General features: G+C 39.9%; 1 protein-coding gene across 1 annotated transcript in view; it reads right to left on the bottom strand.

Moving 5' to 3' along the window:
• LOC149163514 (very-long-chain aldehyde decarbonylase GL1-9-like) overlaps positions 1–14876 on the bottom strand; it is a 78002-nt gene extending 63126 nt beyond the window's left edge. The window contains exon 1 of the mRNA XM_089431752.1: positions 14303–14876. Within this exon, the coding sequence (XP_089287878.1) occupies positions 14303–14533 (231 nt within the window). The 5' untranslated portion in view covers positions 14534–14876. The remainder of the gene's footprint in view (positions 1–14302) is intronic.
• Between the last annotated feature and the right edge of the window lie 294 nt (positions 14877–15170).

Here is a 15170-nt window from a genome sequence, read left to right as displayed (position 1 = left end):
AGGATGATAAGGTATGGCCTGATAGAGATCATGATGAAAGTGTTACTATAATCAAGAGGCTAGATTCAGTTGTTGAACCTCTATGGCAAGAACTGGATCTCTACATCATTAAGATAGAGAACAAGTCGACTTCACTGGCTACAGTGTCTGCGTCTTCTAGTTCAAATGGGGTTTTACCTCCTTTGCCACCAAGCACACAAAAGGTCTTGCCATATATTGAAGCAATTTTTGTAACATGTGAAAGGTTGCAACCTGGTCAAATGACACTGGCACAGCTAGAATACACTAGTGCTATTGTTAGTGAGGTAAAAGAAGCTGCAAGTTCATTTGAGTCTTCTTTCCTGCCAAGGTCCTTAACAACTCCATAGAGAAAGGTAGATGAGAAGGGTATCACTCTAATGAAATTTACAGAAAGGCACAGGAGGCTTTTGAATGATTTTTTCTGTCAAAACCCTAGCTTACTTGAGAAGTCTCTATCTCTCTTAAAGGCTCCACGCTTAATTGAATTTGACAAAAAGCATGCATATTTTCGATCAAGAATGCAACAACATCAAGATCACCAAAATTGAAGTTATGTTTGTGTATTTGTTCAGTGAGCATATATCCTGGAAGATTCATACAATCAATTTCAAACATGTTCAGCAAGAGATCTAAAAGGGCCCTTGATGTCCACTTCCAAAAGGAGAAAGGCATTGATGTTGGTGGGCTTACAAGGGAATGGTACCAATCGTTGCCAAGGGTAAATTTTGATAAAGGTGCTTTGCTATTTCAATTGTTGGTAATGGAGCAACATTCCAACCAAACCCTAATTTGTCTATCAAACAGAGCATCTCTAATACTTCAAGTTTATTGGGAGGGTGGTTGCAAAGGCTTTGTTTGATGATCAGCTTCTAGATGTTCACTTTACATAATCATTTTACAAACACATTCTTGGATTCAAGGTTACTTATCATGACATTGAGGCTATTGATCCAAATTACTACAAGAATATGAAGTGGATGCCTAAGAATGACATAAGGGATATGCCTGATTGTTAAAATTGGCAACTAGGGCCAAACTCCATGTGGGTCATCTTATTTATGGCAGCTGATATTTTTCTTGGGTCCCTCTCATTGAGAGGTGTAGGATTGATCTAAAGATCATCCGATTCCGATAAGTATTGATGGAGTTATGAATTTATTTGCGTTATAAGACAATTTGTCAAGGTCGGCCAACAACCAAATAAACCCCACATGTGCTCAACGTTTTAGTATAAATAAAGGTGGCCTTCAAGTCATTTCAACACACTTGGGATCTCTTCCTCTCTCTACTTGTCTTTGGGTTTTAGTAGGAGGAGAGATCCTAAGGAATAACGTTGCCCTGATCTAGAGGGCAAAAAGCCGAAACTACTGGAAAAGTCGAAACTGCCGGAAAAGCCGAAACTGCCAGAAAAGCTGGAACTGCCGGAACTGCCGGAAAAGCCGAAACTGTCGGAAAAGCCGAAACTACCCGAAAAGCCGAAAAGCCGGAAAAGCCGAAACTACAAGAAAAGTCGGAACTGTCGGAAAAGACGGAACTGTCGTAAAAGCTAGAAAAGTCGAAACTGCCGGAAAAGTTGGAACTGTCGGGACTGCCAAGAACAACCGAAACTGTTGGAACTGCCGAGAACAACCGAAACTACCAGAACTGTCGGAAACTACCGAAACAATCGAAGCAACTGTCTCCGGAGGAGAGCAACATGCAAGGGACAGCTAACAAACATTGGGACAATTGTATGGTACTTAGCAGCAAATACACCAAGCATGCAATGTTACAGCTAGCATGCAAGGGACAACTAGCATGCAACAACAAGCATGCTAGGGACAACAAGCAAGCAAGGTGCAGCCAACACATAGGTCAGGATGGCAAAATGGTGCAACAATGGCACATAATGCAGTACAGTGATGGGTACAGTCATGATTAATGAAACGTGATGAGATGCAGCATAGTGATGATGGGTGCAACATGGTGCAGCGCGGTGAGGTGCAGCATGATGACGAAATGCAGCGCAACGATAGGTGAAAGAGTCACCTTGGAGAATTAGTTGAAGCAGCATGTCTTCAACTAATCTCATGTATCATCTTCTTAGAGAAGATCTATGCTCTTATCTAGATAAGTCAAAGTGTTGACTTCTGTTGTAAACGTACTATCTCTCTCTCTCTCTGTTGAACTATTGAAGAACATATAAATAGAATTGATCAAGGGTTCCCCACATTGGGGTTTGTCCCTGGCTAGCGCCACATCTTGTGTCCTCTTGTCTTGGCTTGTCTTCTGCAATTTATGTTTATGTTCTATCTGCAGTTTACTTTAATGTTCATGTGATTGCTAATCTGGAAAGGATATGGAGCTAACTATGAAAATTGAAATAAATTGTTCTAAGCATAGAACATACCTAAAATTAACACTGATACTGTATGAGAGGGAAGAGGTTACTGACCATGGGCTAATTCTGGGTGATCGCAATATCAGAGTTACTGAGGAGAATAAACACGAATATGCTAATCCTGTTGCAGAGCATCAAGTCAAAACAACGATATGTCCTCAAATCAATGCTTTCTTGGAGGGCTTCAATGAATTGGTTCCAAAAAACTTGATTTCTATATTTCATGACAAGGAAATTGAGCTTCTCATTAGTGGGCTTCCAGAAATCTAGCTTCTCGTATGTTGTTTACACTGCAACATCTCTTGTTGCCCAATGGTTTTGGGAGGTGGTACAAAGTTTCAATAAAGAAAGAAGGGCACGTTTTTTTCAATTTGTAGCAGGCACTTCAAAGGTGCCCCGAGAAAATTTTAAAGCATTACAGTGGGATCATAGCAAGTCACAACAAGAAGGATAGAAGAGTTTTATTGATTCTTTCCTGCTACCTTTGATTCGTGTTCTTCCAACGAATGATGATGAAACTGAAGTTGCAGAAATAAAGGCAGCAGAGGCAAGAAAAAAATCACCTTATCTATCCATTAGAGAAGGAATTAATAATCAGCAAAAAGTCGTCAAATTGCAGAAGTCAAAATACCAGTTTATGGAAGATGATAGAAAATGCCTCCATTATATTGAAGATGGGGAAAAAGTGGGCAGCAGCAGAATTTGTCATTGCTTGAGGACAAGCAATGTCGGAAGGGGGGGCTGTAAGGTTCCTGAGAAATTAATTGTCCAAGAGAAAGTAGCATATCGATCCCTGTAGGCTCTAGTCATCAATAAAGGGGAAAACCCCAAATATGGGAGAGTTTTGGGGCAGCTGGGAAAAGAAACCCAAAATTGGGGTTTGGACTCTGGAGTAAAGTTTACCCAATCGTTTAAGAAGAAGAGACCTCTCTAGAAATCTATAAATATAAGAAGGTTGAATTCATTTTTGATCATCATTGAATCGGATTATCTCTCTATTTTTTTGAGCTAAGGCTCTGAGGGTTTAGACCCCCTTTTCTTCTTGTCAATTTGTAGTACCCCACTCTAGTTGACTGGCAATGATATGTCATTAAAATTTATTTAGCCCTAAGGCCGACACTTTATTCTTTGAGGACCTTAGGTTGAGGATCCGAACATATGACTCTATTATTAGTGGTTGTGATATTAGTGTTTGTGATGTTTATGATGAAGATAGCATTAATGGTTATGTATGTATCTATTGGTATTATGATGATTGTAGCGTTTATGGTTATGCATGTTCCCTATTGATACTATGATGATTGTAGCATAAATGGTTATGTTTGGTCTCTATTGAATTTATGATGATGATAGCAGTAAAGAATATGTATTCTCTCTATTAAAATCATCATGATGATAAATTTAATGGATAGGTATATTTCTATTGATGTTACGATGTTGATAGCTTAATGGATATGTATGTTTCCATTAATGTTATGATGATGATAGACATGATGGATGTGCCCCCATGTTACCTACTTGCATTAGTTCTGGTTCACAATAAGCAAAGATGCGAATGACTAGGTGATGTTAATGATGCTATTATGACAATCACTGACACTGAGAAACCTTGTTACTAACGATTATTGAGTATGGCAGGAAACCACCAGAGGCACTCGCACATGACGAGTTGAAGACACTGTAGGAATGTACAAGGTAAGTTCCTCAGACAGAACACCAAAGGACAGCGCTCACAACTAGATCGCAGATCAATACACCAGTATTTTTGACGTGGTTAAAACCCTCAAAGAGGAAACAGTCCATGGCCTAAGCCAACGCGGCCACTTCAGGCAATTTATTAATAAAAGAATGAAAATTTACATAAGCTTTTCTCATAGACGGATTACCCTACAAATGACCCTCCATGCGCTTTAAATAGAAATCATGGACCAATCGGGTGTCAAGCCACGGATCAAGTGTCGGTAATACCGAGGAGAGAATGAACCATCGGATCACTACATATCGTGACCGTCGGATTGTAAGTTACAAAATGTATAAGGTAAAGAAACACACTTTACCTAACTCTATACTAGACCAAGTTGTACTTAACTATTTCCTATGTGTCGAAATATCCTAACATCCCCCCTTAAGAACAACTTGGGATAGGATTGAAGGATTTACAAATATGACACAATAGGAGAAGGAAGGAGGCACTAGAGCCTATCCCCCCTTAGTGACAACTTCCTAAACTCCAACCATAAATCGAAGTTTAGTGAACTTTGCCTCTGTGAGAGCCTTTGTGAAGATGTCTGCAACTTGATCATCTGTTGAACAATATTGCACTTCAAGAACATGGTCGTGAATGAGCTTTCTAATGAAGTGCATGTGCAGTTCAATGTGTTTGTTGCGCTGATGTTGGACTGGATCTTTGCATAGTTGAATGGCACTTTGATTATCACACCAAAGTGTAGTCGGATGCTGCTGCTGAAAGCCAAACTCTGACAAGATCTGACGAAGCCACAAGGCTTCCTTACTAGCTTCTACGGCACCACGATACTCTGCTTCTGCTGATGAAAGAAAAATGGCACCTTGTTTCTTGCAAACCCATGTAATAGGTCCTGAACCAAGAGTGAACACATAACCGACAGTAGACTTCCGATCATCAGGGTCACCAGCCCAATCGGAATCAATGAAACCAACCAATAGAGGAGATGCTTCGGCACTGTAATGAATCCCAAACTGAATTGTACCTCGAACATAACGAAGTATTCTTTTAGCTGCTTTCCAATGACTTTCACGTGGGTTTTGCATAAACCGAGCAACAAGGCCAATGGCAAAGGAAAGGTCAGGTCGAGTATGGGTTAGATACAGAAGTTTTCCTACAAGTTGACGGTATAAGGTAGCATCAACTTCAGGAGAAGTACAAGTGACTGAAAGTTTGACTCCACACTGGAAGGAGAAGGGGCTGGCTTACAGTCTTCCATGTGAAAATGGCGTAGAATATCACAGGCATACTTGGACTGGGAAAGGGAAATACCCTCCTTGGATTGCAAGACTTGAAGACAGAGAAAATAATGTAAGTGTCCTAAGTCTGTCATTTCAAATTTCTTTTTAAGGCTGGACTTCACATGGTTTATAAGGTTGGGATCACTACCGATAAGGATAAGATCATCAACATAAAGAACAAGAATGATAAGAGACTTGCCCACTTTCTTGGTGTAGACAGTATTGTCAGAATGACACCTAGAAAAGCCAGATTCTAAAAGAAAGCTATCCATTTTGGCATACCAAGCTCGAGGAGCTTGCTTGAGACCATAAAGGGATTTCTTAAGCCGACATACAAGGCTGGAGTCTGTTTTTATGAAGCCAATGGGTTGTTCCATGTAGATTTCTTCATGCAAGTCCCCATGCAAGAAGGCAGATTTAACATCCATCTGATGGACTTCCCATTTGTACGAGGCAGCAAGAGAAAGAACAAGGCGGATAGAGTTCATTTTGGCAACAGGGGAGAAGGTTTCAGTGTAGTCAATGCCTTCAACCTGTGAAAAACCTTTAGCAACAAGACGAGCTTTATGTTTATCAACTTTCCCATCTGGTCCATACTTGGTTCTATAAACCCATTTGCATTTAACAAGTTTTCGTCCCTTTGGTAGAGGAACAAGATCCCATGTATCATTTGCCAATAATGAATGATATTCTTCATTCATAGCTGCTTCCCAATCTGGATGGCCTGAAGCTTCTGCAAAGGTGTCAGGATCATAATTTACTGGAGCTTGAGCCAGTAAAGAAGAGGCTCTGTCAAACTGAGAACGTGTGCGTCGCTGATCTGTAGGATCATCGGCAAGATCACCTGCTGCATCTCGAGTAGCACGAACCCATTTTGGAAGTTGAGGAGCTGAAGGAGGATCCTGAGATGGTGGGGGAGGATTGTCATCCTCACTTTCATCATCTGAAGAAGAAATGTTTTCAAAAGTAGAAGAGATAGGGAGAGGTGTCACATCCGCCGGACTAGGCTCGCAGGCCGATATATTTTCATCAAATTTTACATCTCTTCTAATGATAACATTTTTGGACTTAAATGGAATAAGTCTATAACCTTTGACATCTTCAGAATATCCAACAAAAGTACATTTTTCACTCTTAGGTTTTAAAGCTTTATGCTTTTCATCTAGAATATGGGCCCACGCTTCACTTCCAAAAACACGAAAGTGACTTACATCTGGTTTGATTGAGCTCCATGCTTCTTCTAGAGTGATATTCTTTAAAGCCTTAGTAGGAGTGCGATTTATTATGTAATTTGCACAGTTAATTGCTTCTGCCCAAAAACTAAGACCAAGTCCTTTAGATTGTAGCATACAATTAGCCATTTCCTTTAAGGTGCGATTCTTCCTTTCAGCTACACCATTTTGTTGTGGAGTATATGGAACAGTATGTTGCATTTGAATTCCATTCTCAGTGCAAAAGTTGATGGATGTGTTTTTAACATATTCTCCGCCATTATCAGATCTTAGCTTAAGAATTTGATGTCCAGATTGTTTTTCAACAAAGGCCTTGAAGGCCAAAAATGTGTTAAATACTTCACTCTTGAGTTTTAAGAAGTATACCCAAGTGCGTCTGGAGAAATCATCAATGAAAGTTAAGAAATACTTGCAGCCAGAGAAGGAAACAACTGGAAGTGGACCACATAAATCACTATGCACAAGCTGTAAAGGGGCTGAGGCGTGCCAAGAGGCACGTTTTTCAAAACTATCCCAATGATGTTTTCCGAGTACACATCCGGAACAAACACCATCTCTGCAAGATACCATAGGAAGACCTGTCACCATATTTTCTTTACATAGATGCTGAAGGGAGCGATAGTTTAAGTGACCAAATCGCTCATGCCAAAGTTTGCTCACTTCATCGTTATGAGCAACAAATACTGAGGGAAGATTTGATGACCCAAAGTTGTGAAACTTATACAACCTTGTAGAATCATCAGCAATGCCAGTAGCTAAAATCTGTTTAGGATCTCTTAGGTCCTTGATTACAACATCATGAGGTGAAAATTCAACGATTTTACCTTCACCTGAATGAGTTATCTGATATACAGATAGAAGGTTGCAGGATAAGGTTGGAACACATAATACATCATTAAACTGACCATTGTCTAGATGAACAGTTCCAGTCCCTACAACACTAAGAGATCTATCATCACCAACATATATATTTTTAGTGTTACAATCATTTAAAAAGAAAACATGGCTTTGTTTTTGGCCATGTGATAAGAAGCTCCAGAATCAATGAGCCACTCATGAGAATGAGAAGAAGAAGATACATTTAGTGCATAGCCAGACCGAGATGCTTGACAACCACATGCAGAAAGTGCCATTCCTGAAGATGAAGTTGAAGTTGAAGATTGCTCCAAATGGATGTTATGTTTCTTCATCGCTGCTTCCAAGGCTTCCATCTTCTTAAAGCATTTGGATTCTAAGTGGCCATCTCGATTACAAAAGTTGCAATGTCTATCAGTCTTCTTCCATTTGTTTTTATTTGTCTTATCATTTTGTTGAAATGATTTTTCATTTTGAGGCTGAGATTGCTTAAGACCCTTGTTTGGTTTAGGACCATTCTTTTTAGGATATGACTTCTTAAGATTCTTTGAATTTGGTTGTTGTTGGGCGGCTAACGCTTTCTTGGAAGAGTTTCCAAGATTAAGAAGACCAAGGTGTAAGAGTTTTTCTTGTTCTCTTATTAAAGAATCACAAAAAGAGTCAAAGGAAGGGGACTTGTAGTCTGTTCCTTAAGAAATGAAGGCTTCTCTTGTAGAATGGATGGTGGAAACAAACATAGAGTAGGTTGGTCCCAACTTAGTAAGAATAGAATAGATAAGGTTACTATCTTCTTTCTTAACCTTAACACCTTCCAAGAGATATCTAAGGGTCTTGAACTTGGACAAGAAATCTTCAATGCAAGAAAAATTATTAGGGTCCAATGTAAGCAACTCATTTTCAAGTTGATGGGCTCTAAGTTCATTTTTAATCCCAAAAACTTTATTGATTTGTTTCATTGCTTCATCAGGAGTATCAAGTTCTGCAATATGGAATCTAAGATCTGGAGAAATAGACATCCCTATCAATCCACGTGCTTGATCTTGCCTATTTTCCCATTTAGCAGCCTTATCTTCATCCTTTGGTTTCTTTTCTTGGCCTGAGGCTATTCTGTAGAGACCTTACTTCTAAGTAAATCCTCAATGTAGAACAACCATTGGAAGTAGTTGGTGTTGTCAAGGGTAACTTGGTATTGACTTTCCATTTCAACGGAAACTGAAGCTAAAGATGCTGAAACTAAGTGTTCCAATGGATAGATCTCGAAAAATTAGGCTGGTTTAAAAAAAACGGCTCTGAAAACGGCTTCTGGAGGAAGAAATTATGGCTTTTTGAAAAAAAATTGATGAAGTTGCTGACGAAGTGCGGGAATGTGCGGAAGTGAAAAAATCCGCCCCCACAAAATGGAGACTTGAACCCAAGACCTCTACTCTCTTAAAATAGCTTTGAACCAATTGAGCTATACAAAAAATTTGAGAGAGAGAGAGGGGGGGTGATGATGCTTTGGGTTGCGTGCTTGCTTTGAGAAAGCTCTTTTTCCCTACAAAACAAAAAACACAAAACCCAACACAGACATGCAAAGAAAACGAACCTTAGGGCTCGAAGTTAGCTTTAGCCGAAAAACTAAATATTTTCAAAAATGAACCTTGCGGCTCAAAGTTAGCTTTAGCCGGAAACTAAATATTTTCCTCAATGTTTCTGATTTTCCGAGATCACACTAAGGCGCAGGGAAAAGAGCATACGCATGAGAAAAATCCTTCCTTTCTGTTTCTGATTTGCCCAGATCGCACAGAGTCGCAGAGCAAAGAGCATACGCAGAAATGAAAGGTATAGATCCGGTAATAAAAAAAGCTAAATAAACCGAAACCGAAATAAACAAAGAGAAAATAACTGTAAACTGCAAATAAACACTGTATACCTCCAGATCTTAAAAATGACGCAGCTAGGGCTACCGGAAACCTTTTCGCGTGAAACGAAAGGGGTTCCTCACTGGAACAGATTCTCCCAACACAACAGAGCAGTCCTCTCGGCCCGAAAGCAGTCAGAAACAGTAGATCTAGGAAACGGCAGTTGGATGCAGTTCTACTGGCTTCAGATTTGGATCACCAACGGACGCGGCCCTCAAATAGCTCTGATACCATGTAGGAATGTACAAGGTAAGTTCCTCAAACAGAACACCAAAGGACACCGCTCACAACCAGATCGCAGATCAATACACCAGTATTTTTGACGTGGTTAAAACCCTCAAAGAGGGAAACAGTCCACGGCCTGAGCCAACGCGGCCACTTCAGGCAATTTATTAATAAAAGAATGAAAATTTACATAAGCTTTTCTCATAGACGGATTACCCTACAAATGACCCTCCATGCGCTTTAAATAGAAATCATAGACCAATCGGGTGTCAAGCCACGGATCAAGTGTCGGTAACACCGAGGAGAGAATGAACCGTCGGATCACTACATATCGTGACCGTCGGATTGTAAGTTACAAAATGTACAAGGTAAAGAAATACACTTTACCTAACTCTATACCTAACTCTATACTAGACCAAGTTGTACTTAACTATTTCTTATGTGTCGGAATATCCTAACAGACACCTGGTTTGATGAAAATTTATATTATTTTATCTTTGAAATTCTAAGTCGATATTGAAACCTACTATATATGTTTATCTATATTCTGATGAGATGTTAGTGGTTGCAGGCACAGATTAGTTGCTTGGCCGAATGACTCACAAATGGGTGATGGGGTTGTACAAGTGGATGGAACTACATGGGAGGGGTGGAACAGTGTCCCTGATCTCACCCACTAGCACTCCCGCCGTGACTTGGGCTGGCAAAGTTGAAACACCTTCGCTTTGAAGATCACGATGCCATGAGGGCAAGTTCCAAAGTTGGGTCGCTCATGAAGATTTTACCGAGGGGCGTGCAGCAAGGCGGATTCCTCGATCCCCGACACCATTAATCTCACTATAGCAAGCAACATAAGAGATGATAATGGTCTATGACGTTGCACCTATACTTTCCCCTCATAGTCACTGAATGCTTGAAGGGCAAGTGGTGTGGCATCCTTGGAACTTCAAGGGAATTTCTTGAAGGGCACGACCAACTTGGCACCCTTGGCATCACAAATAAACTATTAGGCATGGCACCCTTGGAACTGCAAGGGAAATTCTTGAAGGGCACGACCAAACTTGGCACTCTTAGAATCATTAAAAATAAATTTATTGATAAATATAATCAAGAAATGAAAAATAGGTAAATTTACATCAAGGGTAAATGATGTTAGAAACCGAGGTAATTAAAACAAGAATAAAACTTGGGTTAAGAGGATCATGGGAAGAAATAAGATATTTTATCTTTAAAACTCTACCCTCCCCATGTTGAAAAATATTAGGTAGATTATTTAGTTTAATTAGGTAAAAGGGGGAAAGAGGGACATAAATGTAAGGATAAAGATTAATCCTAAACTAGTTAAACCTAATTAAGAGAAGAGGAAGGTGAATTAAAATAAGATTAATAAATTAAATTTTAGAGAAATGTAGAGAACCTCCATGTGGCAATAACCAACATAAGAATATCCATTTAAGAGATAACTTGAGTTAAATTAAGGAGTAGATAGGGGATCAAATCTTGACTCATTAATTGACTTTAGTAATGAACACAAATTAAGGAATAAAAAGGGGGATAAAGAGGCAACTAGGAGAAGAAATAGGAATCTTGTTGAGGTGAGGAAATTATTAGTTTTAAATTAAAATTTAAGTAAATAATTTTGGGAGACCCTTGATGAGAGAGTGACACATGGGTGGGTGAATAATCAAGCTATTGATTTGTAAAAAAATAATTAATTATGCATGACATGCCAAGTGTCACCTATGAGGACTCCTATAAAAGAAAGGGCAAGCCATGGGAGAAAGGACTTTTTGGGAACCCTATTGTTGGATGGATGAGACGATGTCAGAGAAGTGATTACGAAACTATAGTGAGTTTGGTGAGGTAGAGGATTTTAAAGAGGGGACTCTTGAGCCAAGGATTGCTCTCCTCTACCAGCTAATGCATTCCTCCATTGTACAACCCCATTGCAGCTCGGGGGTCTGCGGGGAAGAAGAGTACCCAAGGAGTAGGCTGGGAGGTTAACTGGTGGGTCATCGCATTCAGATCAAGTACGTCGTCATTCACTCTCGGAGGTGACCGGCAACAAGGGAATACAAGTAACAGCAAAGCAAGTGGAGTCTCATCTTCTGATTAACAATACATGTGTTGAAATATTATTTTATATGATTGCTTTATGGTCTTAGTGAAATGTATGTAAATTTTATGATATGTTTCCTGTTTTGGAATTTCAGAAATGTGTTAGACAGTGCTGAATAAATTTGAATTCCCAATGTGTTTCTCTTCTGGTTGTATTTTGCTGTGATTTATTTTTATTTTTTTTAAACATAGTATGGATGTGGTCCTTACACAATTTCCATGGTGAAAGATTACACCCTAGTTGACACATCTTCTATTTCTCTTCTTCTGTTTGGCACAGGAAAAAACCTCTCTTGAAGGGCAGTGAGTTCTGTGATAATCAATCTCTGTTGGGGCAACAATTTCTGTGGTACAATCTCTGTTTTGGGCAACAAGTTCTATGATGTCTTGACCCCTACTTGGCATCAAGCTTCTGTGGAATTCGTTTTCTGTTTGGCACAGAAAGTCTTGTCTAAGGCAGTGAGGAAGGCGGAATTTGCTGGATTTGGCACAAGGACGTCACCTGTCTAGCAAGGGTTTTGTGTTTTGGGCGGGATTGTGAAGAACTAGCAAGTACCCAGATTCTGGAGGCATGTCATAGCGAAATTTGGAGGTTTTCTACGTAATCCAAACCCTAGTCCCCTGAAACGGAATCTACCCAGGGTGAACAGCGAAGGAGGGATTAAGTCCATGGTGGGCCTAAAAGTTCTGAAGGTTCGAACTGAAGTTTACAAACTGCTGCTTGACGTCTGGCTCTGTCCTGTAGCTTAAAGCAAAGGTCGGCGACAAAAGGACCCCGAGGGCTGAGACTGCCCAAAAACAATCTGGAGCAAGAACAGACGTGAACAGGTTAGCGAAGACCCCTTTCTGTAATCTCTGTACCTACTCCGCAGTTTGGCTTTCACAACAGGTGATATGAGGTTGATCAAAGGAAAAGGTCTAAGAGTTTGTCTGTACTGGTAACAGGAAGGAGACCGAGCTCGAATCAGGGTACCATACTAGCAATTAGATCTAGAAAATTATTTGTTTACTCAAATCTGGAATCTAGGACAATTAATTTTGAGACTCAGAGACTTGTAAGTGATTTGTGGGGAATTGTAGTTATATCATTATGAACTGTTATAGTTGTGAACTGGATTACGTTGCTGGCTTATGTACTTTTAAACAGTATCCGTTCTGTCAGAAATATGGTGTTGTTCTCTGCAAAAGTTTAAATTCTCTATTCTCTGTATCACTGGAAAGAAAGGGCAGATTGGCTATTGTATCAAATGTTAATACTGTACTAGGAAAGAAAAAATTGTTGCTACAGGAAAACTCTAGGAGAAAAATTACCCTAGCCCATTACAGAGGAACAAACAGGAGAGTAGTCTATGTACCCCCGCCTTGGAAGAGCTGAAGAGACAAGGGTTTACTAACAGGCTGAGTGAATAAAGTATGGAGAAGGTCTTTCACAGAGAAATCCAGCAGGTGGGAAAGGCAGTTATCCAAGAAGGGGTGCAGCAATTACAGGACCCCATACACTCCCATCTACATAGAAGTGCTCTGCCCACTGCAAAGAAGCAAGAAGTTCATCAATCTCTTTCTGGTTATGGTGTTTGACTGATAGGGAAAGAAAAGCAAAACAGGAAGAGCTTGGAAGAACTTGACGAGGAACTGGAGAACATGGGGATAAAGTTGAGGGTGTTGGGCAGCGTATTTTCGGACTGTCACAAGGTCATCCGCGACAACTATGACGTGATTGAATAAGTGACCGATAGGCAGGACAGTAAGCTTGATATGTTGTTAGATAAAATCCAACTAATTTATATGGTGGAGGGGAAAGGACACCAATCCACCTGCGATTCGCCCAGTTGTATGAACACGGTAGCTCGGAGTATCTGATGGAATCCATGTTACATTCTGTTCCATTATGCTTATGTCTGTCTCGATGGAGATTTTATAAGCAGCCAGCCCAAGTCTTGGGCATTTTGGTCTGTCTATAGTTTACAATTGTTCTAAGTAAGAACTGCAATGCAAGAAGATTTTCTGTTTGCTCTGACGCGGAGGTCCCCTCAAAATTTCATAGAGCCCCTAGCAAATTCTGTATATGCGTACTCTGCCGGTCTATGTCTGGGGGAATATAAAACCTTTTTTTCTTGCCAAAAAAAAGTGGTGGAATCAATCAGATGGTTTCTAAGCAGCTAGTTCAAACAATTTGTGACGGTGCAGAGTTCTATTCCTCTGAAGTCAAATAGCTTCCCTTGAATCTAAACAATGTAAAGTCAGTCATTCAGTCAGTCTGTTAAGGCCAGCAACACGGGGAGATGCAACTCGGGGTTTTGAATGACCCAAAAATACCTACCCAGCATCCCCATTTTCGGTAGTCAATAATCCGTTAAAGAAATCACAGATTGAAATTCATTTTTTCCTTTTTTGTTTCCATATGTCAAATCTTTACCATATATACTAAGGATGGATGAGATGTGCAATGAATTAAATAAATAAAATGCAATGTTGGTTTGACTGCCAATTCCACTTTTACTGCCAAAGCTGTTTTAAAATTAAACATTGATTGCATTTCAAATGGAAAAAGGTAAAGCAAAACGGAGGAGTTCTGAGGATCGAACCGAAAATAGCGAAAGCGCAACGGTGGCCTGAACGAGCTGCTGCAGAAGAACGCCTTTAATTACAGTGGGAAGAGACACCAAATTGCGAAGCTCCTCCTCCTTGCGAGAATGCATCCGATAACGATCTAACGGCGGTAACATCTGATAAGCTCCCGCATATATCCAATACACAACAATCGGCGCCAGCGCCCCCATTGTTTCATCGCTCACATATCCCTCCCAGAAAACCATACTTACTTTCCTTCAAGTGCCCCAACAAGAGAAGATAACGGACGGACTAATGTAAATGCTGCTGAGATTCGAACCTGCAACCCCACATTGCTGTTTTGCTCAGTAAAGTTGAGTTGGGTTTTGCTTCTTCCGTCCGCCTTTCAGGGCATCATCAGCTCCAGATCTATGGGATCGACCAACAGCACTGATTGGCTCAATCCACACAAAGCGGGAGAGGGACGAGACCAGACGAACGATAAATCACGTCAATTGCCGGAATTCGATGTTCATTAAATTATTTTCCAAACGTTTCTCTTTGCCCGATCTCTCTGTCTCCGTCTCATAGATATTATTAACAGAAAAAACCTGATTGTCCCTTTCACGGAATGAATTAATTAAATTACGGAATGAAAGTAAATGTTCATTTTTCTGTTTTTAATGCTCAATTTAAATTCCCAGACATTAAATATTCGTATCCACAGTACAAAGGTCTTTAGTAGATCACAAAGGTCTTTAGTAGATCGCATTGGATTTGCCTGGAGTCATACTTTGCGGGCCGTTTTCGCTTTTAATGGTTATTTATTTAATATTAAATTAATATTTTTTGAAATGATATATAATTAATTCATATTAATATTATTTTTTAAACATAGTTGTT

The sequence above is a fragment of the Pinus tabuliformis genome, chromosome 5_1 (genome assembly GCF_031772625.1).
Source record: "Pinus tabuliformis cultivar Carrire ecotype Pingquan chromosome 5_1, CPIR1, whole genome shotgun sequence".
NCBI lineage: Eukaryota > Viridiplantae > Streptophyta > Pinopsida > Pinales > Pinaceae > Pinus > Pinus tabuliformis.
Note: the sequence above shows the minus strand (reverse complement) of the source record. Positions and strands in the feature narration are given on the sequence as shown.